At 47.9% G+C, this 25,124-nt stretch overlaps 1 protein-coding gene across 2 annotated transcripts in view; it reads left to right on the forward strand.

The window, feature by feature from the left end:
• PTPA (protein phosphatase 2 phosphatase activator) overlaps nucleotides 1-19,492 on the forward strand; it is a 41,205-nt gene extending 21,713 nt beyond the window's left edge. Inside the window, exons 8-11 of one of the 2 annotated variants that reach the window (XR_003996718.1) lie at nucleotides 143-243; nucleotides 7,488-7,595; nucleotides 8,857-8,970; nucleotides 16,264-16,349. Coding sequence is in view for 1 of the 2 variants with exons in the window: in XM_030535140.1 (XP_030391000.1) it covers nucleotides 143-243; nucleotides 7,488-7,595; nucleotides 16,264-16,338 (284 nt within the window). In the remaining variant the exon portion in view is untranslated. Of the gene's footprint in view, nucleotides 1-142; nucleotides 244-7,487; nucleotides 7,596-8,856; nucleotides 8,971-16,263 lie in introns of both variants that reach the window. The other variant, XM_030535140.1, reaches the window with a different exon arrangement.
• The last annotated feature ends 5,632 nt before the right edge of the window (nucleotides 19,493-25,124 follow it).

Genomic DNA, 25,124 nt, shown 5'->3' on the forward strand with positions numbered 1-25,124 from the left:
TCCTTCACTGATCTCTGTGGTAGGTGACCTAGTATGAAACTTCTGTCTCTAACTCACCGAAAGCTATTGAAGTGGATTGTGTCTATAATGAGGGGCTGGAGCAGGAAGAGACCAGGAGGTTTGACATCTGAATTTTTTTCAGAACACCCAAACCTGGAACCTCGGCACTTTGTTGATGAGAAGGTGGTGATTGAAAACCATAAGGACTACATGTTCCTGGAGTGTATCCTGTTCATTACAGAGGTGAGGGTGAGGGTACTTACCCCATCGAGAGACTTATCAGCTGTATTGGGTTCTCTTGGGATTGGATTATTGGGTGCCTGCTGTGGCTTTCTCCTCCTCCTTTTGTATTTTTGGTCTGTCTTTGTGGAACATGTGGCTGAGCCTTTGTAGAAGCCCCTGACTCTCCTCTTGAATGAGTTCGGCAGGCATGTTGAGAGTGAATGTGATGAAGCTGCATGGGAGGTAGATATGGGTGATTTAGTGGGGTTTGCCATGGGCGGTAAATAAAGCAGATAGGTCGCCTTGGACACCTTTTTGGATAAGACAAGAGGTATGTGATTTCAGAACATGTGTGCTAGCAATGGCTGGTGTTCCTTGTTAAGTCAGGTCCTTGTGAGTGGTACTCCAAACTATCCCTCCCTCAGCAATAAGCCTCTTGGCAGGGCCCTGGTGCCTCTGGGTCACCTGTGTGTGCTCACCACAGAGCCTGGGTTGCTCCAAATCTCAGCCTGGCCATTGGTTCTCTGTGGTAAAAGATACTTATTAAATGTCCATTCTTGTGAGCTAGTGAGGGGGGATGTCCCTCGCTAGTAACGTGTCCAGAACCACATCCTTATTAAAGTGTATCATGGAATCTTGGGATGGGGGAAATAATGCTGGCAAAAGGTTTGGCAAAGCCCCTCTATGGTAACATCCAGTGTATCTTCCTTAGAGGGCACTGTTTCTAAACGATGGTGCTTACTGCCTCCTGTCTGCAGCCACATGGTGTGAGTGTCTTGTCTGACTAGGCTGAGAGAAGGTAGGTGAGATAGTAGCTTTTATTGGACCAGCTTCTCTTGGTAGAAAGGTACCAGCTTTTGAGCTTCACAGACCTCTTCTTCAGATTTGGGGAAGGTAACCAGAGTGTTAGACCTCCTACTCCTGAGTGCTTTCTGTGCCAAAAATATAAAAATTCTGTGCCAAAAAATTAAAAATTCTGCACACAATATTTTAAAATTCTTCACATTTTGTCAATAAATAAATGCAGAGGCTCCAGCATGGCAGTAGGGAGCATAGGCCACTGGCTGCATGAAGGTGGGAGATCACCCGGCAGCCTCCCCACTTCCACCCCGAGACACGGGCTCAGTGGTGAGGTTGCATCCAACCCTGACACAGCACAAGGCCTGGGCCTGCCCCAGAAACACCCTAGGGCCTGCCCTTCTGTGCCAGGCGCACCAGTTGTGGGACGGGCAAGCTCAACCAGGCAGGATCCAAGTGTGGAGGGGCTCAATGTTGTGGGGGATCCAGGTGTCGGGTGAGAGGATTCTGTGTGGGACAATTGGTTTGAAGGCAGCTCAGCGGGGGATTTAGGTGTAGGGGGATCTGAATGCACAGAGGCTCGTGGGGGTTCCAGGTGCAGGGGCAATAGGACTCTGCAGGGGCTTCCAGGGGAAAGTGGTTGGGGCTCAGCATAGGGGTCTGGGTGTGGGGAATCTCGTCAGGGGGCTCTGGTGCTGGGGGAGTGGGGCTTGGTGGGGTGGAGGTCTGGGTGCAGCTAGTTGGGGGTTGATGTGGGGGTCTGGATATGGGAGCTCAGGGTGGGGCTTGTCAAGGTGGAGGTTGGAGTGCAAGGAGCTCAGTGCCTGGTAGTCTGGAGGCAGGGGCTCTGGGTGCAGGGGGCTCCAAATATAGGGGTTCAGGTTCGGTGGGGTGGGGTTGAGGTATGGAGGGCTAGGGGGGGTTCAGGGCATACAGGGTGAGGCATGGCAGGGATGTCTGGGTATTGGAGGTCCAGATGCATGGGGGTTGGGTGGATGGGGGAGCAACTCCCTGTACAGTAACCCCTCCCCCCACAGTTGAAGAGTGATGGGGACAGGAAGCAGGGGAAGATGCTGAGCTTTTCTGCAGCCAGGGGAGGTTTCTGGAGGTGGGTCTGACACTCCTTGCAGGTAAGAGGAAGTCCCGTCCTTTCCTGCCTCCATCCCAGCTGCTGATCCGGGCTCAGGGTAGGAGCCACTGACTTGGATGTTCCCAGCCCTGCATTAATTTTACCTCTCTGCCAGCTGCTCTGGGTCCCCAAAACAATGTACCTGCGCAGCTATGGAGTGGTGTGTGATTGCTCTTGCAGCTTCCCTTTGGTTCCCTATCAGAAAGTCAGTTTTCTGCGGGGAAGCAAAGAAATCTGCAGGGGGCGTGAACTCTGCACACGTGCAGTGGTGCAGAATTCCCCCAGGAGTAAGGACCTGCAGGAGAGCTCTGTGAAGCTTGAAAGCTTGTATATTCCACCAACAGAAGTTGGTCCAGTAAAAGATATTACCTCATCTACTTTGTTTCTCTAATATCCTGGGACCAACATGGCTACAATACTGCAAATAGTCTAGGCTGGACATGTATACGGTGCTCATTCCCATGAGATCTCAGTGGGGAGAGCAAAGACTGTGCACTCTACTCCTGTTAGCAATCGCTTTTCTGGTAACCTGCTAGAAATAGAGGCTGACACAATTTTTATTCATGCAGTGCCACTCTTTTCTTGCTATTCTATGCCACTGTGCCCACTTTTTCTCTGTCTCCTCTTGCTAAATTAGTGGTCAAACGGACAGGTTCACATGATATACACCCACCCCACTATCATCAACAGTATAGTGAATTCTTAAAAGTGGCATATAGCTCCCTTTGAACCAAATCCCGAGAGGTGCTGGGCCCTTGGAACTCCCACTGATTCCAGCAGATGCTGCTGGTGCTTAGCATCTCTTGGGATTTAACCCTTGATTTGCAGTTTAAAAATAACCTAATGGAAACCAAATATCATTGAGAACATGTGACTATATAATGCCAAAGGAAAAAAATTGTCTGTCTGGGAGGGATCTGTTTGTGCTTTCTGCTCAGAGAAAGCTGAAGCCAAGATGCTGTAAGATTTATTGTTTACAGTTTTGTTGTAGATGTGTGGTCCTAGAATACTAGAGAGACAAGGTGAGTGAGGTAATATCTTTTCTTGGAGCAACTTCTGTTGGTAAAAGAGACAAGCTTTTGAGCTCATACAAAGGTCGTCTTCAGGTCTTCAAGAGGTCTGTGTAACCTTGAAAGTTTGTCTTTCTCCAGCAGAAGTTGGTCCAACATAAGATTTATTTTAATTCTGGGTTGTGTAACTTGTTCCTGTATTGAGGGTGTATTACAAATATGCATCTCTGTGCACAGGTATAAAAAACTATAAGCAAAATACAGATGACACTTTATAGGTTGAAGTGGATTTTTAAAACCTCTTTAGTCATTTTTTTTCCCCTTGCAAAAATTAGCTTTTTATGGCTCCCGTTAAATAAATAAATATTTGTGCCACAAATTTCATTGGAGCTGGTGGAATCTGGAGTTCAAAAAGTATCATGTCTAGCTGCTATAGCGCCACCTAGGGGCATGAAAAGCTGCTCTTGGTTCTTGTTGGGTGAGCAGATAAAGACTTGGGACAACGTGAATTATAAAACATGGGATATTTTTAACCATTTTTTCTCATAAATATTGTTTCAAACAGATTTATCTTTTGAAATGTAATTGTTTAGTTTCATGGAGAAAGGTTGCTATTGCCACTAGGTGGAGCTATAACAGCTTTTAATCCCAGCTTTTTGTCTATTAAATCAACAAGCTGAACAAACAATAAATATCATGGCAAAATAACTGGGAAAAAGGTTTTGAAACTTACTTTAATGCTTTTTTTCCTTCTAATTCCCGTGATTGAAAACCTGCTTTCCCTTAATAATATTACGTACACATAAAGCAAATCTCACACACTTAATAGCCTAGATTAAGTGTATTTTATAGGTATTGGATCATTCCTTGCTTTTGAACCATTCAAAAAACAGCAACTACAGTGGTGTGTTTTTTTGTTTGTTTGTTTTTTAAACATACAGTGTTTTCTTTGAGTTCTCCATTCCTTTGCCTGTATGTGATGTTTCGGTAATATAGATACTGGATTACATTGTTTTTATTTGTGTGTTAAACCTCAAACTGTTAAAGTAACAGTAACACAATGTCTGATCTGAATCCACTAAAACTCTTCTTTAATGCCCCCTGTAATCTATGAGTATTGCAGCAAATGTTACGTAAGCTAACTAATTTATAAGGTGACTTTTAAAGATGGTTCCGAAATGGCTTTGGTCCCTAAATAGGAGTTCCCTGTGTGTAAAGGGAAGTAGAGTGTTGAGTAGTGGCTGGAGCAGGGGACTGAGAGTCAGGAATCCTGGATTTCCCTCCCTGCCCCCCCCCAGCTGTGTGTGAGGGCAAGTAATTTAAAATGATTGCAAGATCTTCTGTGCAGGGTCTGTTTCTTTGTATGTGTTCCTACAGTGCCTAGGACAAGGGAACTCTAAGTGCCGCTGCAATGTAAAGAGTATGAACTAAACAAATCTGTGCCTCAGTTTTCCTGCCTGTAAAATGGAATTAACGCTGATGTGCTGGGTGGGAAAATGTGAGGCTTTATTCACGTATGTAACAGTGGTTGAAATGGGCCACAGCAATGTTATATTACTGCTACTGAATCAGGCCTATAGGACTGGCTTGTTCTCTGGTTTTAACTTCCAAGTTCCAATAGCAGTGTTTAAAAAAAGAATGGCAAAAAGCAAGTACCAGAACATCACTCCCACCCCTCCTCAGCCCAAAAACCCTTCAGAAGAAATAATCTGCCATTGCATAATCCCCCCCAATCACTGGTGATATCTCTGGGTGCTTTGAATGGTGTTGTATGCAGTGTAGTTGTCAGTCCCAGAATATTCGAAGCAAGAGGAGGAGAGGTAATCTCTTTTATTGGACCAGCTTCTGATGGTGAGAGAGACAAGCTTTTGAACCATACGGAGCTGAAGAAGAGCTGTGTGTGGCACCAAAGCTCAAAGAGTACCTCACCCACCTTGCTTCTCCAATGCTGTTAGTTATCTGGTGCCTACAATATGCAGAGCCCTCTGCAAGAGACAAAGATAAAGCTGCTCCCTTGTTAGATCTCCAGTATAATCTGTTGGACTGTGGTACATGGGAAAAGCCCAAGCATTGTGTGTGTGCTGAACTGTGCAGGGGGCTGAAGCCTGAACAAAACAGGGCTGTGTTCCTTTAAGAGCCAAGGGCAGGCCATGAAGAATTTCAGTTTCAATCTGGCTTCTAAATTTGGAGGTTTGGGAAGGGAGGGCTCAGGTTTCAGCTGGAAGGGAAGGAACTGACAGGAAGGCACTGCACAGAGCCGTCCTCCTCCCCCCTTCCCCCTCCAGTTACTGACAGAGGAACCATTTACAAAAGGCTGATTCTCTTGGGAACAGAGAGGCAGGAACGCAGCGTCTGTGAGTAATTTCCTGCTCAATATGGCTGCTCTGACTCACTACATTCCCCTGGGGTCACTGCGGGACTGCAGCGCTCTTGCTGTGTCTCTCGCTCTCTCCAGCTCGCTCGTTTTCTCTCTCTTCTCCCTTTGTGGCTAAAATGAGCTAATTTTTTTTTTCTCCCTCTCTGCCCTCCCTCCCCAGTTCGAAACAATAGCAAGTCTTCTGCTGGAGCGGACATGGGTTAGGAGGAAGGCCACAGTCACAGATGCGTCAGGTGCTCCAGGCGCCCAAATCCTGTATGACTTGAACGTGGGTCTGGCCATCCTAACCGGCTTTTTCAGAGCTTCCCATCTGCCTTAACTCTTTCTGGCCAGGAGCGAAGCCAAAGGGGTTCATCAGGGCTGTGCCAATCTGAACGAAGGAGGGACTGGAGAACAGAATGAGGCTTGTAACTGAAATGTCTGCAGCAGAATCTTCCATAAAGAGAGAGATGCTTTTAAAAACTGCCTTGCAGTGCATCCCAAGCACATGAGACTTGGGGCATGTCAGCTGGACTGTGCCAAGCCTCGTCCGTATAACCCCCTGACGTACACCATCTTCTCAGTCACCCACTGGTCATGATGGGATGCCAAATCTTTGTGCTTAATAACACGCCAGCTCCATTTAATTTTGTGTGTGTTTCATCTTGTATTTGCAAGGAAAACATATGTGCGCACACACAAAACGAAGGGGAGCAGGAATGGTTTAGTGGCTCATCAGTCATTCCCCAGCTCAGAAGAACTGCAAAGAGGAAGCAGAAATTCATCTGCGTTCTCATCGCAGCTGTTCAGAGCAGACAGAACTACATAACCGTTACCCACAGTGCTTCAGCCCTGAGGTCAATGGAGTCTAAATGTTGTCCTCTGAGTGATTTTTTTTTCTCTTCTTCCTTGTAAATTGCTGCCACTTTGCCTCTGCAGAAGGGCAGCAATTTCTCACAAATGGGTTGATCAGCTTTTTTACAGCAGGCAGCTTCAAAAACATAAACACTTTCCCCTGCTTAGTGGGGGTGGGGGGAGGGAGGGGAGAGGGTTAGTTATTGAAGACCCAGGGTGCTCCTATCATGATAGTCAAAAAGACTCTTATTTCCCCATGATCCTTTTTAGCCTGAGCTTTGGCCTTGTGGTTTATGAAGTCATGAGAATTTCACTCAGTTATATTGGCAGCATTATTTTTTTCTCCCTGAGGGTCTGTTTAGTTGGTGGAGAGTGGCAAACAATGGGATAATCTAGAGGCAGCTGTCCCTGAGTTGAGCTCCCCCTAAACACTGCCCCCCCAATCTATCTCTGGAAAGAAACTAGCATCAATGATTAAATACTCTAGTTAAAAAAAATAAATCCATTGCCCGTTTGCTCTGTCTACTGTAAGATGGAGCCTTGCAGCTTCACCGGCAACGTGAAATGCAGGAACTTTAAAGAACCGCTAGACCCCCTGTAGCCCATCTCTGCTCATGGCAGGTGCAGAGTTTGGATCCAAGCACAAGAGCTGCCGCCAGCCTGCATTGCCCTCTGTATTCACGGTTGGCGGTGGTGGCGGCTGCTGCTGGTTGTTGATCTGAATGGAGAATGAGTCATTTTCTTGGAAAGCCCAGCAGCAGTGTTGCATGGGGAGGTTTCTGGGGAGAATGGGAGCAGCGCTGAGCTGGACTTTGTTAGTTCTTCAATGAATTCATACAAGGAGAAGGAAAAAAATGTGATTAGACTAGAATGTGGGGCAGAAAATGGTTGGCGCTTTCAGGGTGCGGGGAGCTGGGATACCCCCCTCCCTGGGTGGTAGTGCTGCTGCAGGAGGGCATGTGGAAGGAAGGAGGAGGGCGCAGTGACATGGATGGTGCTTGGGTCGCACAGCCCAGCAGGAATGTTTGTTGAAGTGAGCGTGACTGTGAGTCACTGGGCTGGTGCACAAACTTCCCTGTTGGCTCGACTCCCTTAGCTTTCTTCCTCTGTGTTTTAGATGAAGACTGGCCCTTTCGCTGAACACTCCAACCAGCTGTGGAACATCAGTGCTGTGCCTTCCTGGTCCAAAGTGAACCAGGGCCTCGTCCGCATGTACAAGGCAGAGGTGAGTGAAAGGAGAGATGAGTGTGGTCTCCCCTGGTCCGGCATGCAACTCCTGCCTTGCAAGTAACAGCAACCTTTCAGATTGGCTCTTCCGTTCTTCTGCTAGTGCATCACTTTCTACCCAGCACCTCCTATAAGCTGGGAGTAGGGCACCTCAGAGCTCCTCCAGAGCCAGCAATCATTCACCACTGACTTTTTGCTCCAAGAGGCTAAGGCTTGGTACAGCACCACCCTCCTATGCCATTCCCCATAGTGCTCCCTGTTGGGAGAGTCTCGATCTAGAGCCCATGGCAGGCTCCTCCCATACATCACTGACACATATAACATCTCTTCTGAGAGGCTGGGCCTGGAATACCTCTAAGCTTCTTCCAAAGCTAACACACTTACCTCAGTTTTTAGATGTTTGCCTTTGTTCATCTCTCTCTTCTTCTCTCGCGCTAATTCTAGGTGTCCAGATTAAGAGCGATTGCTTGAAGCAAATGTATTGCTGATCCATACACGGGAATTACCCAAACTGAACTAGATCAGTTGCCCACCCCTGTGTGGAGACTCCTGAACCAATCTGAGTGTCTGCTCTTGGCTGCAGCTTGCCCATGTAGTCAGACACCAGATCAGTTAAATCAAAGCAGCTTTGGTGTGTAGACAAGGCCACCACAGCTGCAGCCTGCCTTCCCCTCAGCCCTGTTGTTCCACTGTGCGGTCAGCCCATGAGACTTGCTCTGTAAACCTTGACCTGGGGGATTGGGCAGCTGTGGCTGTAACATCTCTTTTCCCCCACCTACGTGTACACCTCTTGCGGCACTTATGGAAGCTGGACAGGCACTTTGACCTATATTGCGCCTCCAGGGGAAGGACAGGGGAGCTGTAGGCCGAAGGGACTGTTCTCCTGCTAGGGAAGCACATTGGCGTGGCTCGGCGACAGGGTTCCGGTCATGGGCCTGTGCAGGGTTAGAAGACCGCGGGATGTCATGAGCTAGTGCCCTTCCCTTTCTGTGTGGCACACCGTACAGTGTAGCTGCCTGGCACCGGAGGCACCATCGCTCCCCAGGTGTAGATTTTGAAGGGGTTAATATCCTGCTCAGTGCTCTCAGGACCAAGGCAGGCCATGCCCCTATCACCAGGAGATAAGGCAGAGTCCTGACTAAGCAGCACCACTCAGTGTGAGTGCATGAAAGGGTTAACTCTGCCTCTCCTCCTCCACTCTCTCCCTTCCCTTCTCCCCTCCCCCTTCCCTTCCTCTGAGCTTCACATCCTGTGTTTAGGTTCCAGCCCACATACCTCTCTAATCTGTGAGGCGTCACTCCCAGGGACCAGGCTGGCTCCTTCCGGCTGCAGCTCAGCTTTCCTCTGAAGAGATGGGATCGCCAGGCAGTGGGGTAATGCCCCCCCCGCCGCCCCACTCTGCACCCCTGCTTCTTTAGATCCTTCAGCTCAGCGGCTTTGTGCTGCCTCCTGTGTCTAAACCAGAGCTACAGCAAGTGCCAGTACTGCTCCCGGGGCTGGGGCCTCTGCCCTGTAAGAAATCCGAGGCCAAATTCTCTGGGGTGACCCAGCCGAGCCTGTGGTTACCATAGCAGAGGATTTGGCTCCAAGGGGACTATTAAAGCACACCAGGGTTCTCCAGCCTACCAAGGTGTGAGAGTGATCTGCTTACCCCTGACCCTGCCAGTGCTTTTGGGCTATTTTCCTAGCATAAATATATGCAAACTGCTGTTCCCAGTACTACTGCTCCAGGCTAGTGCTCTGAGTGCAGGACTCCGTAAGCCTGGAACACCTGTGTCCAATCCTGCCTCTGACACAGGCTCCTCCTCTGGGCTACAGCAAATCTCTTCACCTCTTGGTTTCCCAGGGCTGCCAAGGATCCGACTGTGTTTGTGAAGCACTTTTTGAGACTGGGAAATGGTCATGGTGCCTGGCCATTTCAAGGGGTGTGTGCTAAATGTATCCCCATCCCTGACATACTTTGGGGGCTGTGACCAAGACACCAGTGTTGTTAATACTAAGTCTTATGTCTGTGTAACGCCTTCCTTCCTTCCTACAGTTCCTGACTGAAATGCAAACTGCGCACAGGCACCTGGATACAACACTAGTGGGTGCTCTTGAAATGCCTAGAGAGATGCATCCACCTCTGGGGAGAAATGCGGAAGCTTTTAAACTGTGCGATATCATGATACAGTAGTTTAGACAGGAAGTGGAAAAATGCAGAGTACAGTTGAAATGTGCAGGACTTCTTTTGACAGGATGAACCTTTTGACAAGGACAATAGGGTTAATGCTCCTATTAAAAAGTGCTGTTGGCTCTCCAGTAACCACAAGTGGTTAGGATCTCATCTTCTCCAGAAGCTTGGGCCCTCGCACCACACAGGGCGCTCCTAATGTCATGATGGGCCCTTCGCTTGGTGTGGATACAGACTCACCAGCACTGTTTCCTGCTAGCTACTTTTGGACGTCTCCCATTCAACTACTGATTCTGGCAGTTTCTGCTCCGTTTGTGAGATCAGACAGGAGTGTAGCAGATGATGCCGGGCATTGCTTTTAGCCATAATGGTGTGGGTGTTTTGGTTTTTTAATTTTTAGTTATTTATTTTTTTAGTATGGCTGAGCAAATTTTAGCCAAGATCTTCCAAAAATGATGACTAATTTTTTAGTTTGGGTGTCCAACTTGAGGCACCTTGAGATAGCAGTGAGCCTCCACCCTTTGAAAATCAAGCCCTCTCAAGATGGGCACCTAAAATCACTCTTGAAAATCTTGGCCCTTAGCTACTGGTCCCTGAAGCAAGTTCATATTTCTCTTTTCCAGGAGCACTGTATTTGCCAACCCTTCCTTCTACCATCCCTCCCCCCCATGCTGCCAATGGTAGCAGACAATACTTAGGTAAATGGAGCTCCTAATTGCTGGATTGAATCTTGGTTCATCTCCCAGGCAGGCAGCTGCTGTTGACAGAGCTGGGGGGGATTTGCATTCATGTTCTCTCTCACTTGTGCATGCTCGCTCTTTCTCGCTTCTCTCTCAGGCTGGCTAAGATCTGAGCAAGGCCACTGACTTTTTCTTCCACCATGGCTTCTTGCTGTTGATTAGATTACATTAACTCAGTCTTCAGTATGGAGGCACCAAGCCAGCAATGTTCTAGCTATTTAACAGCTTCTCAGGTATATGTCTGCTGTGATTGATGGTGAGAAGCATCCAATGTCATCCAGACACTGAAGTGCTGCCATGTCATCCTAACAGGCAAGTGGAGCCAGCAAGAAGGAAGGGGAAGGGGTCATTCTTTACCAGTTGTTCTGGAGATGGAAGTCCACGCACTCAACAATATGGGGCAACTGTCAAGAATAAGATCTAAGATCTGGATCGTTTAGAAGGCAAACTGGTTGCTTCAGTCTCATCTTTGCACCTCTCTGACTCTTGAATGCAGCAAACCTAAAATAGGAATGATTCTCTTGCGAGTGGGATCTGTTCTCTGGATCCAAAGATTCTGCGTACAAGGCCTGTGGATGGGCAGTGGGTTGTAAACCAAGTATCTTCTGCCCCCCCCCCTTTTAAATTGGGTATAGTTTTTGGCTGGAAGTGAGAGGGACTTTTCTTATCCTCTTTTCCATCAAAGGACAGAGAATGGAGCATGGCTAAAGCAGCAGCTGTGGTGTGTTCTCCTGAGCCTATCCTGAATTTCCTGTCCTTTCCCTCTCAGCTGCAGTCAGATGGGGAATACTTTCCATCAGGATTAGTCTAGTCCCAATCCCATCTGCAAAGGCTGCAGGAGAGACACTAATCCTGCTTCAGCTGGTGCTGGAGGAGGAGAGGTCTCTTTGCTGAAGCCCTGGCCTCACTTTCTGGCAGGAAGGCTGGAGGAGGAGTCCCTGCCTCTTGTGAAGTTCCTCAGTTTACCCTGCGCATGTTTGAGGCCCAGGGTGCTGGGCCAGAAGTAGCAGGTAGTGGACTAAATATCCATGCTTTGCTTTAGTGGTGGAATCTGTTCAGCAGGAACTCAAACCAGCCAAGTTCTACAGCAGCGCATCTACTGTAGAACCTCTCGGGGCAGTGGAGATGCTGGAAGCCACCTCAGCTCCACCCACCAGGGTCTTGAGGCTTCAGTTTGCTCTCTCCTTCCTATTGGTCAACTTCGCCTACACGTTCTCACTGCTTTCCAGCTCTGCAGTGGCTTCCTCCTGCAGGTATTCAGCCCTCCCGCATCCCACCTCTGGTCTCAGAACCTTTCCAACTGGTTTTGGCTTCTGTGCATTGTGAAGAAGTTAGATTCTGCTGGAAGCAGCCTGACCTCTGGCCTCTGCTGGAATTCCACAGGCCTGGGGGCCTTCTCAGAAATCCCACTGCTTCCCTGATGACGACAGCACCATGGCAGCTGCCTGCCTCTGGCTGTAAACCCCGTCTATGCTCTGCACTGGGGGAGGGTGAGCTGTCCTCCTGGACATACCGGTTCCTTTCCCCAAGGGGCCATGCAAGAGCTTGCTGGTTTCCGGCATGCCAGCAATGAGTCCTTCAGTTCAGTTAGTGGAGACAAGGGCCCGCTTGCCCACGGAAGGGTGTGCTGGCACAGTGCCAGGCCCCCTCGCAGGTACTGACTCCTGCCTCTCTCTCAAATACAAAATCAATACTGCTTTAAAAGAAGTGACTGCAGCAGGAGTGTTTGCTCCCTAGGCAGAAGGGCAGGGGGAACTGGGGCTCTCTGAGGAGGTTTCAGAAGATCCAGATGAACCTCTGGAAAAGGAGTCTGGATTTACATTCCCACATGATGGGATTGTTCTGGTTCTGCTGCAGGGTGGTAAGCAGCATTCCTGACTCGTCATCCCAGTTCTCCAGTGTAGACAAGGCCTGAGATAGCTGTGCCTGTGATGTGCCAGGGAAATGTGGCTGGGCCAACGAGTGCACGGAGTGGCTGGTTCTCTTGCTTATCCTTATGGTTCAGCACATCGTCACAGGAGCACTGCTTCTGCCAGTACTGTTTGAAGCATTCACGTAACGTGTCTGTTGTCATCAATCCATTCTGGGATTCCTGAAGGACCTATTCCGTAGTGCTTAGCTTCATTGTTGGGAATAGGCTCTTCTGGGAAACTTCCAAACACCAGGCACTGCAGGGTGCAAGGGAGTTAAGACAGGCTGCAGAACTCGTGACTTCCCATCCATGCTGGAAATAAACAATGTCCAACTGCATCAGCTCAGCCTCACCTGAGCTAAAGATCATGTCTTGGGTATTGCAGTCAGTTGGTCTGACAAACATTCAGCCTCCGGGCCTTCCACCCAATGATTATTTTCAGTGCACCTTGACTTAGAGTCCAAGTGGAATACCCATCCAGTGCAACAAGGCCAAAGCCCCGTGCAACCAGTGCTCAGATCGTCATGGCTTCCTCCTTTAAAGTTAGTCAGCGCCTATACTAAAGGGTCGGTGCGACTGTATTTTTTTTTTTAAATGCGTAAAAATACCTTCCTGCCTCTGTCCAGTTTCCCACACTCAGTTCTCCGTTGAACCAGACTTCAGGAGACAGATGCCTACTGGTGCTGAGAGGAGAGAGTAAAGCTCCCTCTTCTAACTGACCAGAGAATAACTGATGTCGTGGCATAAATCTCTTCCATTGAACTCCTGGTGGAGAGAGGATCTCCTGCGGGGGTGGGAGGCAACCCAAGCTAGGAATTTGCTCTGAGCTCCCTGTATGCAGACTGGGGAGCAGGGGGGATGTAGTAGCGTTCTTCTAAGGGCACTTCTTCACCTAAACACTGCAGCTGCTCCGCTGTAGCGCTTCAGTGAGGATGCTACCTGTGCGGACGGGAGGGCTTCTCCATTGGGATAGGTAATCCACCTCCCCAAGAGGCATCAGCTAGAAGAATTCTTCTGTCGAGTAGCCCTGTATGTTCAGGGTTAGGTTGGCTTAACTACGCTGCTCAGGAGTGTGGATTTTTCCCACCGGTGCATTACGTATTTAAGGCAACAATGTAGACCAGGCCTTACTCTGCTCACCGTATTTAAGGTTTTCTTCACAGCCATAATAGTGAGAGCTGGCTACACGGGGAAATTAGGTCGGTATAACTCCATAGCTCAGGGGTGTGAAAAGCAGACCCAATCCCTAGTGTAGACAAGACTAGTCGACGGGAGAATTCTCCCATCAATCCAGCTGTTGCCTTTCCGGGAGGTGGAGTTACCTTGCCCAGGGGAGAACTCCTCCCGTCAGTGTAGGTAGGATCTTCCTACCCTACCCAAGCCCTAACATTCTGGAGAGCAAGTTAGTAGCTTCAGGGAGGTGTTGATATGGTGTATTGGTTGTTTCCATGCCCTGTCTGAACACCAGTGCAAATGGCTTCCACTGGATAACCAGGGTGGAGAACATCATAGAATGACCAGCCTAACCCACGCAGGCAGGGTCCCCAGGCCCTGCTGCCAAGACAAGAGCCCAACTAAAAATAGCACCAGCAGCAGCTGCCGCTGCAGTGCGAAATGCTCAGTTCCAGTGCTGCAGACGGATTGCTCCTCTCTCTGTCTGAGGGTGCTCTTCTCTGCTGCTTCCTAGTCCATCTGTGGTCTGTAGTGCTGTGGGTGCCTGCTGCCGTCCCACTGCATTGGGGGAGCACCTGGCATGCAGTCTGGTTCACATCCACCCTGAGCATTGTCCTCACTTGTTGGCAGTGGGTGTTGGTGTGAGGCAGTTGAGGGACCTATTCGCTGGGGCGGAGGGAGCTGGGTGTAGCCCTGCTGCCCTGTAAACTGTAGAACTCCCAGGATGTGATGGTGACACATCCCACTGTGCCATAATGGAGTGAGCTCTTCCCAAGCCTGTGTTCCCTGTGCTGGAGCAGATTCCCCTCTTTGTCCTTTTTGAAAATCTTTTCCATTTATTCTACTCCCTCTCTGCAGGGAATGGCCATTTTAGAACCTAAATGGTGCTGCCCAGTTCTGTTGGCACCAGATCCTTGTGCCCTAGTGGAGAATGCCCTCCAGCCCCACTCTCTGTCCAGTTCAGAGTGCAATTGCTCCTTCAGCAGCTGTTGTTGTGATGCACATGCAAATGTGAGTCTTGCATGCCCCTCTGGGCCGTGACAAGGATCCACTTCATACCCCTCCATAGGAAAGGCCAGGGGCTGAGAGACTGCTACAAAGGCCTGGTCAAAGATCCTTTCCTTTGATCCAGCTCGTTCCTCTTGACACTTGACCTTGCCCATGGTGAAATATCCAAAACGAATCCTTTTTTTATAGCGCACAGGTTCACCCGCTCCCACTCTCTCCCATGCACCCTGCTTTGGATTAAACCCACTGACTTTTCTTCTGTTCTCCTCAGGTGTGTGGAAGCAGGTCAGGTTCATCCGCTCCCATTGTGGCTGTGCATCTGTCTCATTCCCAAGCTCGCAGGAAGCAGTTGTGTGGCCTGTGGTGTGATGCCTGGCTGGAGAGCCCTACTTCACAGCTAGTTTGCTTTGCACACACTTTTCCCTTCCAGGTGTTCTTCTTTCATTTCTCAGACTCTCTCCTCCTGCCTTCGCTTGGGTTTGGCCTGACCATAGCCTGTTCCCTTCGAAAACGCCTCTTGCGAGGTGCACAGGTTGCTTGTGTGCTCTGTGTTGGAGTCACCATCCCTGCTTGTGCAGCTGCAAACATAGGACCCTGACAGATGCTTGTGTCGGGTCTATCGGAGCTTTCCTCTGCTGCTGCTCCTGTTTCAGGAATAGCAAGAGGGAGCAAACACGCTCCTTTATGTCCTGTCCCTGTATGTTCATTGGGGAAGTTGGTACTGTACAGCTGGGTCTCGGAGCAGCATCTCCTTCCCATGGCCGGCCCATTGGCAAGTGGCCTGAGTTACATCAGTGTTAACAGGAAAGGTCATATGCTAGAAAATACAGTTCCAAGTGGTGCCCAGTGCGACTGAAACCTTATCCAGAGAGCCCAAAGATGAGGTGCCTAAAATGATTAGGGGCATGGAGAGCCCACTCTGGAAGAAAAGAATGAAAAGACTTGGGTGGTTAGGGGACTGGTAAGAAGAGAACATAACAGAGGTATATAAAATAATGAATTGGATGGAGAAAGTGAATCAATACGTCTCTCTCTCTCAAAATAAGGGGGCAGCCTGTGCAGTTGAAAGGCAACTGATCTAAAAGCCAAAAAAAAGGAAATATGGTTTTGGACAATGTATAATTAACGTGGGGAACTCATTTCTGCAAAACATTTGAATCCAAGAGGCTAGACCTGCCGATCCCAGAGCTGAGGTGGCAAATTTTTTTCCCACATAGATTTCTGTAACTCCTTGTGTGTTCTTTGCCCCATGATCTTCGTTATGGCAAGGTGGTGAACTTAAAGGTATTGATAGAGACATGGCTACCGAGGTAAATCGCCCTCCTCTGCTTCCACTGACGCTCAGGGCCTAAACTTTTGAAGTTCAGCTGAAGACAAGGGGCATTAGGGGCACTCAGAATCAAGCCCGTGGTGTTTCTGGAGTGAACTGAAGGAGGGAGTCAAGGTAGCTCTTCCTTCGCAGCTCCTCTGGATCTCGGAGCTGAGCTGCCTGTGTTTGTTCCCCACATGGGTTCCTGAGCCCCAATCTCAGGCTGGAAGTGAGTTAACTCTGGGTGATTTGTTCAAGTGGAAATGTGCTCTGGTTTTCTCTGCTTCTGGTGGGGGTGATCCCCTGCCTGCAGCATGCTGGTTTTACGCCTCTCCTTTTCTGTTCCCGCAGTGCCTGGAGAAGTTTCCTGTGATCCAGCACTTTAAGTTTGGCAGCCTGCTTCCTATCCAGCCTGTCACATCTTAAAGAGGCCGTGGAAGGAGTCGATGCAGTGGAGACGACAGTGCGGCGCTCTTCCTCCTCCTCCTTCCTTCCTTCCTGCTCACCTCTCCAGCCCCACAGCCCATTCATCCCTATGTAGAGAAAGTTACAAAGCACTTAGTGACCTTGCATGAAAGAAGTGACCAAGAACAGCTGCTCATGCAAGTGCTCCCCGCACTGACTATAAAGTGACCAAACCAGTGCTGGGCTTCTAGCCTCCAGTGCGTTCAGTCTTACACTGTCCGTGGCTCGAAGGGCTGCTGCATGCTGAGCTGGGCGGGAGGGTGGCTTGAATGGGATTTGCGTAGAGGATACTTCTAGTATGGCCTTCTAGGAAGACCTCTGCTTTTTATCCCCTGGAGGTAGGGGGTTGGGAAGGGGAGGAAGGTGTGTAGTGGGGGTGGGGCGATTACCGTTTCACTGGAATTTTTTGCTGTCTTTTTTTGAGGGACCCAAGGTGTGCAGATCAGGCCTCTGAGTCCATTAAAAAACAACAACAAAAAAGCCAGCTCTCGCTGTTACGGCTGCGAAGAAAACCTTAGAAAGAGGTCCTGGGGTGTGAACATGCCTGGGTGGCAGGAGGCCCCAGTGTCTATGCTGCTGCCTTTGCTCGCAAAGAGTGTTTTGCAAGGGGTAGAAGTGGTAGAAAATCTCTGTGGGTCACATGAAGCCAGGGTGTGCTCTCTCCCCTGGCCTGTGTAAGAAAATGTCTTTTTTTTCTCCTCCAACCCCTATCCCTGGCAAACTTCCTTGAGACTTCCTTTCACACCACCTTGTCCTCTCCAGGGTACCAGCTGGGAGCCCCACCCCTGTCACCCTAGGTCCTAGGATGCTGAGCTGGCTTTGGAGCTGGAGATGGGCTCAGGGGAAGTCTTTGGACACCAGATGGTTGCATTTCTGTGGGAATGGCTCTGCAAAGACACTGTTCTAGCAGAGCCTGAGCCAGTTATTTCCTGCCCTCTGTAGCTAATGAGCATAAACTCCACAGAGGGTACCCATGCCCTCTCCATCGGTACTTTGGGCTCAGCTGAGGCTGGGCACAGGCCCCTTCTCTACACCCACCTTTTCCTGTGTGACGCTTAGCAGCCACTAGAATGGGGGCAGCCTTAATGTCCTCACTGTAATTTATCATGGCTGCTTTTGCTTGATTATAAATTGTAGTGACAGCCCTATAATAAAGGGATTTTTCCCCCTTCAGTAGCACATCCTTACACACCATAGACTTTACTGTAGGGAGTGCAGCGTATGGCAGGTATATTGGCTTTAAATCTATTATTTAACTGCTGGAAACAAAATGTGTGTCAATGTCTTGGGGCAGCCTTTTGCATTCTTAAAAAAAGTCTTTCACCTCCCTCATTCCCTGCAACAGCTGCCTCCCGTCCGGGGCAAACTACAATTATTTTTACCAAAACCCCCTTAAAGCACCAGACATGCTTTATGTTTCCCAAGATGCGCAGGTTGTTTAGAAGGCTTACTCTGCATGCTTAATTCATACAGTGGTTCTAGACTCTCACTTCCAGTGGCTTAGACTTAGGAGCATCTCTGATTAAATGAGGGGCTTAGACATGCCTTTGGTAATTAGCAGTGCTAGAAAAGGAATGACAGAAAACGGCTGGGATGGATTTGAGGTGAAACCTTACATGATAACTTGAGTCTGACAAAGATTCTTTTTAAGTTCCTAGCTTGAGAGGGCAAGTTTACTCCTGGGGTATTAACAGACATTGGTTTGGAGTGTGGCAGGGGTTAGCACCAACTGTGTGTAGCAGGGCTAGCAAGGGCACTTTTTTGTTTGGCTTTCTTAGTGAGTGCAATGCGAGTTTTTTTCTCCCGCTGCTGTCATCTGCAGCCAGCCTGCCTAACCTTTTCCATCTGTGCCCCTTGATTGCTATTAAGTGATGGAAAAAGTTTATTTTGCTCATGGAATTGGGTTTTTCGCAATTTTCTCTTTGGCTGCATCCCCTAGAATTAGCCTCTTCCCTCTCCAAAGCTTGTGACCTGCTGCTGGGGGAAGAAGGGATGAGAAATGCATTTAAATTTAAGGTGCAGTATCTGTTTCTTGGGCTAAAAGGGCAAACCCTGGCCAAGCTGCAGCTGTTCTCTCTATCCCAGTGGTTTGGGCCTGAGCTAGTGCAGCGTAGGACAATGGCAGCTGAACTGAATCTGCTCGTTTTGGTTTTTTACGTAGGGGGCTTTATCAACTTACATTTGAAATAAAATGTAAAAAATCCACCCCCCGTTTTACTCCCAAATCATTAACAGGGTATCTAGGTAGAGTTAAATTACAAATAAATCCACTGGAAAAGTGAATTAGGAAGCCTTCAACCTTTCAGGACCCCTGAGCATTCTATGTTCTGGGGCTGTAGGATGCAGGGATGCATTTCAGGGACCAGAGCACAGTGTTCTAGACCGAGGAGGCCTGGTTCTCATCTTGCCCTTACTGCCTCATTGCATGACCTTTGGCAAGTCCTACCATGCAGTAAAACAGGTCTAATAGCAGCTGCCTGGCAGGCTGGGCATGACTTAGGCTGAGATTTTCAAAGTTGTCCAGGAGATTTGGACACCATATTCCCTTCCATTTTAATGGGAATTAGGCTTCCCGTTCAAACTAAATGAAAGTTGAGACCTCAATGTCTGCAAAGCTCTCTCTGATCCTTGGTGAAAGATGCAATAAGAGTGCAAAATAGAGCACTGAAAGGATACATTGCGTTAGGTTTTAGTGATGGCGCCAACCTTTACTGGGGCCAGCCTATAACTCTGAACGGGGGACGTAAGGAGGAGCTAATATGGAGTTATTTATTTATGGACCATCTAAGTCTGCACCCTCATTCTGTCACAGATTTGGAATCTTAAAACAGCTAGTGTTTGTGTGAATCCTGTTGATCCACCTTTAACTTGCCCTCAATAATCTGGCAATAGGCTGCTTCCATTCCTTGGTCATTACTGTGATTCCCGTCAGATCTCAACCGATGGCCTGTTTGAGTTTTGTCCCTTTCCCTGAGTGGTTCCACGTGCATGCATCAGACCACCTGCAACACCACCTGGCTTCCCCCAGGTCTGCAGAAGCAATACCTGAGCATCCCACCTTCCCATGTTCTCCCATGTTGTGGTTTTAATTAAAAATCTCTGTGTTTTGCACCTGGTGATTGTGTTTGACTGTGTTGGAATAGGGTTAGCCATTTGGTGGCTCTGCTTCCAAAGCTAATGGCTGCAGCTCTGACTCTTCTTGGGTGCTTTCTATCCCGGTCATTGATCGCTCACGCCAAAAATGAATGGCCCTTGTGCTTAAGGATACATTTGTCTCATCCAGTTCAGTAGTCAGTCCTTTTCTGTTTGCATCATTACTGGATCTTTGTGTAAATTTACTACAAAACGTATGCAACCAGCAAGGCATGGAGCCCCACTCCCCTGCAGGCAAATACCTCATGGGCATTCTGAAACTCCCATGAGCTGAGACATTTCAATGGTCAGGTTCATTCTGAGGCAGGGTAAGAGCTGGACTGAAGACATCTCTCCTTTGAGGGTGGCCTGCTGTGGGGTTCTAAAGCATGGCTTTATGGGATGGTTCAGGAGAACAGCTCTGTCTAGCTCCAACCTGAAACCTGTGCCTGGATCTTCTGCAAGCTTCAGTTTATCTTGTTGAGAAGTTCTGAATAAACTCTAGTGTTACTGCAATAGCTTATATTCTTCCCTTCTGTTTGACCTGCCTAGCCTTGGTTTTCATGCTGCTCAGAGTGATGGTGTATCATGGGAAATGACAGGGCAATTGAGCGTCAGCTGTCATGTATAGCTCCATATTTTCTTTAAAGGTACTTGTATTTGCCTTAGACAGCTCCCTGGGAGAATCAGCTGCGTTATTGAAAAGAACAGATGCTCTGGGCTTTCCACCATCTTCCTCTCACCACGGCCAAAATTCTTGAACACAAAATAAAAAATTATGTAGTCAGAATCTCTTAAACATCAATTTATCAAGGATTGAGGAATGTTTATATCAGTTGCATTTAACAGTATATTAAATCTCTTGCTAAAATTGGAACAAAGTCATTTCCACGAGCTTCCAGTTGTTTATTGCAGTTGCACTCAAAATCCCTAGTCAGGGTCAGGGCCTATTTGGAGTAGGCCATGTACAAACACAGAGGCAGACCTGGTCTCTGCCCAGAAGAGTTTGCAGTAGCTGGCCCTGATTCAGCAATGCACTTATGTGCGTAAGTCCTTATATAAGGATGGACTTACGCACATGTTTCAGTGTTTTGCTGAATTTGGGCCTGTAAGCAAAGGAACTAGACAAGGCCCTTGGTTAGTTGGCATCTTTCTAGGATACCTAAGAAAAACATTAGAGCTCACTCCAAAATTCAAGGTATCTAATTAGGACAAAAGGTAAGGTCTGTATTTTAATATGCAAATGATCCCTGAATGAGCCCCACTCGGTGCTAGACATAGCAGCCAACTCCTTCAAAAAGCTGGGAAGTGATAAGGTTACAAATTTGGGCCCCAATCCTGCAAACGCTTGCATATCAATGGGACTAGTCACATGGATAAAGTTAAGAATGTGCATAAGTGGCTACAGTACCAGGCCTTTAGTGCGTCTACACTACACTAACAAACCCATGGACTTGGGCTTGCAGGGCTCAAGCTACAGGCCTAAGAACTGAAGTGTAATTCTCCTCCCTTGCAAGGTTTCAGAGCCTGGGCTCAAGCTGGAGCCTGAATCTACACCGCAATTTTTAGCCCCACAGCCCAAATCGTGTGAACTGGAGTCATCTGACCTGGGCCAGCTGTGGGTCATTTATTGCAGTGTGGATGTATCAAGGTCCTGATCCTGCAATCACAATGAGGACAGAAGTAAAACCCTAGCTCTCAGTGGGCTTACGAACATAAGAGGGACCGTTCTGGGTCAGACCACCTTGCCCAGTATCCTGTCTCTAACAGTGGCCCAAACCAGTAATATTTCATTCAGTGGGAATACTACTACAGGAAGAGTGATGAATACTGTTACTGAAAACAGACTCATCTTCTACATTCCTAAGAGTCAAAGAATAAATGGACACAAATCGGACATCAGGAACGGTAACATACAAAAGCCAGTAGGAGAAGACTTCAGTTTTCCTGGACATTCTATAACAGATTTAAAAGCAACCATACTTGAACAACAAAACTTCAGAAACAGAGAAAAACTGCAAAACTTAAAATTCATTTGCAAATTTAACACCATTAATTTGGGCTTGAATAAGGACTGGGAGTGGCTGGCTCACCACAAAACGAACTTTGCCTCCCCTGGAATTGACATGTCCTCATCAATTACTGGGAGTGGATTACATCTGCCCTGATTGAATTGGCTGTGCCAAGACTTGTTCTCCGCTTGTGAGGTAACTCCCTTCTCTTAGTATAATAATGCCTGCATTGGTAATTTTTACTCCATGCATCTGAAGAAGAGGATTTTTACTCATGAAAGCTTATGCCCAAATAAATCTATTAGTCTTTAAGGTGCCACCGGACTCGTGTTTTTGTGGATACAGGCTAATATGGCTACCCCCGATATTGTAATGGCAAAGAACTTTATAGAATTCTCTAGTGTACTACTTACAGAAAAAATCCAGCAAGCTTTAAGACATTGGAATGTATTTCCCAGATTGACACTGGCTGGGTATAAGATGCTAAAAGGAACATTCTGCTGAGATCCCTCCTTTTATTTCAAGTGCATTCTGACAGTGTATATTTTAATTTTTTTTTTAAATCTGTTCATGTAGTACGTAGCTTCTTTGAAAAAACACTCCCTGGTGGGCGCTAGAACTAAACTTCCCGAAAGGCAGTAACACAGATCATCAGCTCTATTAGATAGGCTGCAGTTCGAATCTCTAGCACCAGAGTTTATTCCTTTCCAAATTACAGTAGAGGATTTGACTGTATCTTGCTGATCCATCCACATTTTAATTTCCTCTGAACAGATACGTCTTGCAGGATGCTGGAAATCCCCAAACCCACTGGAGTTGCAAGACTGGCTGTTTTGGCCTGCAGTGCGAATAAAACGTTAATGTATACTAATAGCAAAGGAAAAAGGATTAGGGAGAAACCTCGGAAGCACTGACTTTTATAGTGATCAGGACATCTATGTTGAATAAGAGTTTGGGAGCAAACTGTCAACTATTGCACTTTCATGTCAACACAGGAAAATAAACCTTTAAAGAAAACCTAAATTCCCTGCTAATTTTTACTGGGGGGGAGGAAGGATGATTTCCTGGGGACAGGACCAACAATTTACCAGCATAGGGGAGGAAGCATTGGTCTAGTGGTTAGGGTGCCTGCTACTCAGAAGACCCAGGTTCAAGACCCTGCTCTCCCAAGGACTTTCTGTGTGACCATGGGTATGTCTAGACTGCAGCTGGGAGCGAGCCTCCTAGCCCAGGTAGACACGTGCTGTGAGGGGGTTCATGCTAGCATTGCTAAAAACAGCTGACTGGATGTTGTGGCACTGGCAGAGGCTCAGGCTTCACCCCCTGCACTTGGACCATAGGAGCAGGGTTGTGGCCTTCGCTGATGCAGCAGCGTCCCCACAGCTATTTTTAGCGCACTAGTGTGAAGCTGGCTAGCTCCAGTCTGTCTACCTGGATTGGGAGGCTGACTCCCAGCTGCACTGTAGACGTACCCTCAGCGCCTCATCTGTAACGTGGGGATAACAGCACTTCTCTACCTCACAGGGGGGGTTGTGAGGATAAATACATTAAATGGGGCTACATAAATCCCTAAGACACATTGCAGAAAACCCAGAAAGGTGGTGTGATAATATACTCATGCAAGTTTGGGTCTCCTGCCAATTGTGCTGCTCAACTCTACCTGCTCACAAGTTCCATCCCCTCTTGTAAACTCAAATTTAACCTCAACTGAAGCCAACTTGGTAGCCTTTCACTTGGTGTTGCAGACTAGTGATATCAACCAGGCCAAGATTCCAAACTGGAGTTAGAGAAAAATGTATGTTAACCCTCTTGCATTTCCAATCCTGTTTTTGTCATTCTTCATTTTTAGTCTTTGTTGCACGTTTGGGTCATGCAGGATGAAAGGTTCCACTTTTAACCAGCCCCAGGACAATCCACTCACCGATGTTTGACATCAGTAAAAATATCAGAGATCGTTAAAACCAAGTCCCTTTAAAACAATCTCTATGAGAGATTCTAATCTAATCCCAGCTGATGGGTGGCTCCATGGTTTACACAGAGTCTGTGGTGTATGTCCAGGGGAGGGAAAATGCTGAAAGACACCAAATTGTTTGTTATTTTAAAGCAAGTGTCCCAAAATCCAGGGATTTTCCAGTATCTTCAGAGCCACAGCCACTGTATAAACCAGAGGTGCCGCAATCATCATCAGATGGTTGAGGTGCCAGATATAAACAGAATTTCCATGTAAAGGCTCCTTAAACAATGTTAGGCTGAGTTAATCTAACCACGGTGGAATTCCTGCCCTTAATTTATATTGTCATTGAGCAGGAGGCGCTCTAATGGTGTATGAGAGAGCGTTAGCCGTGGCTATTGTAGCCTTTTATTTGATGTAAAGTGAATTTTGTAATGTGGTATTACACTACTGTGGGTTCAGCTCTGGTGGCTAAAGTTTCAAGCTTAACAGAGTGGAAGACACTTCTGCTACTTGCTTTACAGATAGAGTCTCTAGGAACACATAAAGACCAATGGTAGTGACCACACAGACATTCACAAGTACAAGGTCTAGACTGTTTTATAAGTTTTATTAAAGTTACAATTAAAGTTCTGTATCAGAGGGGTAGCCGTGTTAGTCTGGATCTGTAAAAGCAGCAAAGAGTCCTGTGGCACCTTATAGACTAACAGATGTATTGGAGCATGAGCTTTCGTGGGTGAATACCCACTTCGTCGGATGCATGTGACAAAGTGCGTCTTCACCCACGAAAGCTCATGCTTCAATACGTCCATTAGTCTATAAGGTGCCACAGGACTCTTTGCCAATTAAAGTTATGATTACTCAAGCATATAGAAATGTTATACGGACCTCTGCACAAGTTACAAATATAGTTATACTCACATCCTTAACAACATGTTAGGGTCTGATAGGTCTCTCATGGCTTGATTATCGGTAAAAATCAAGTCCAGTGTCACCTTAAAGACTAACAGATTTATTTGGGCATAAGCTTTCATGGGTAAAAAAACCCACTTCTTCAGATGCATGGAGACGCATGGATGCATCGGTAGTAGGATGGTTCCTGCCGGAGTCTCCATAGGGAGCTCAATTTTCCCGTTTTGGGCATCCCCTTTTCATAATGTGATTCTGTTTATAGCTATATTCTGTGCATGTGCATAAAAGTGTCAACCCTCTTTTCTCTTATTGGTCTGTGTCCCCTGGAAACTTAAGGCAGGAGAGGCCAGTCTGAGCCTGAGCAATGAACATTGCCAAAGAGCCACAGTAATATGTCAGCAGCCCCCTATCTGCTACCTCCCAGCAGCCCCCAGCGCCTCCCACTCACCGGCAGCCCCGCCAATCAGTGCCTCCCCCTCCCCACGCCTCCCGCCTGCCCCAATCAGCTGTTTTGCAGTGCGCAGGAGGCTCTGGTGGGGAGTGGGGAGGAGCGAGGGCACAGCAGGCTCAGGGGAAGGGGCAGGGGTCTTGGGGGAAGGGGTGGAGTGGTGGCAGGACCTGGGGAAGAACAGAGAGTTGAGCAGTGAGCTACCCCACAGCACACTGGAAAGTTAGCATCTCTAGCTCCAGCCTCGGAGTCAGCGCCTAGGCAAGGACCCTCATATTAACCTCTGAAGAGC

Source organism: Gopherus evgoodei, chromosome 16, assembly GCF_007399415.2.
Source record: "Gopherus evgoodei ecotype Sinaloan lineage chromosome 16, rGopEvg1_v1.p, whole genome shotgun sequence".
NCBI classification, from domain to species: domain Eukaryota; kingdom Metazoa; phylum Chordata; order Testudines; family Testudinidae; genus Gopherus; species Gopherus evgoodei.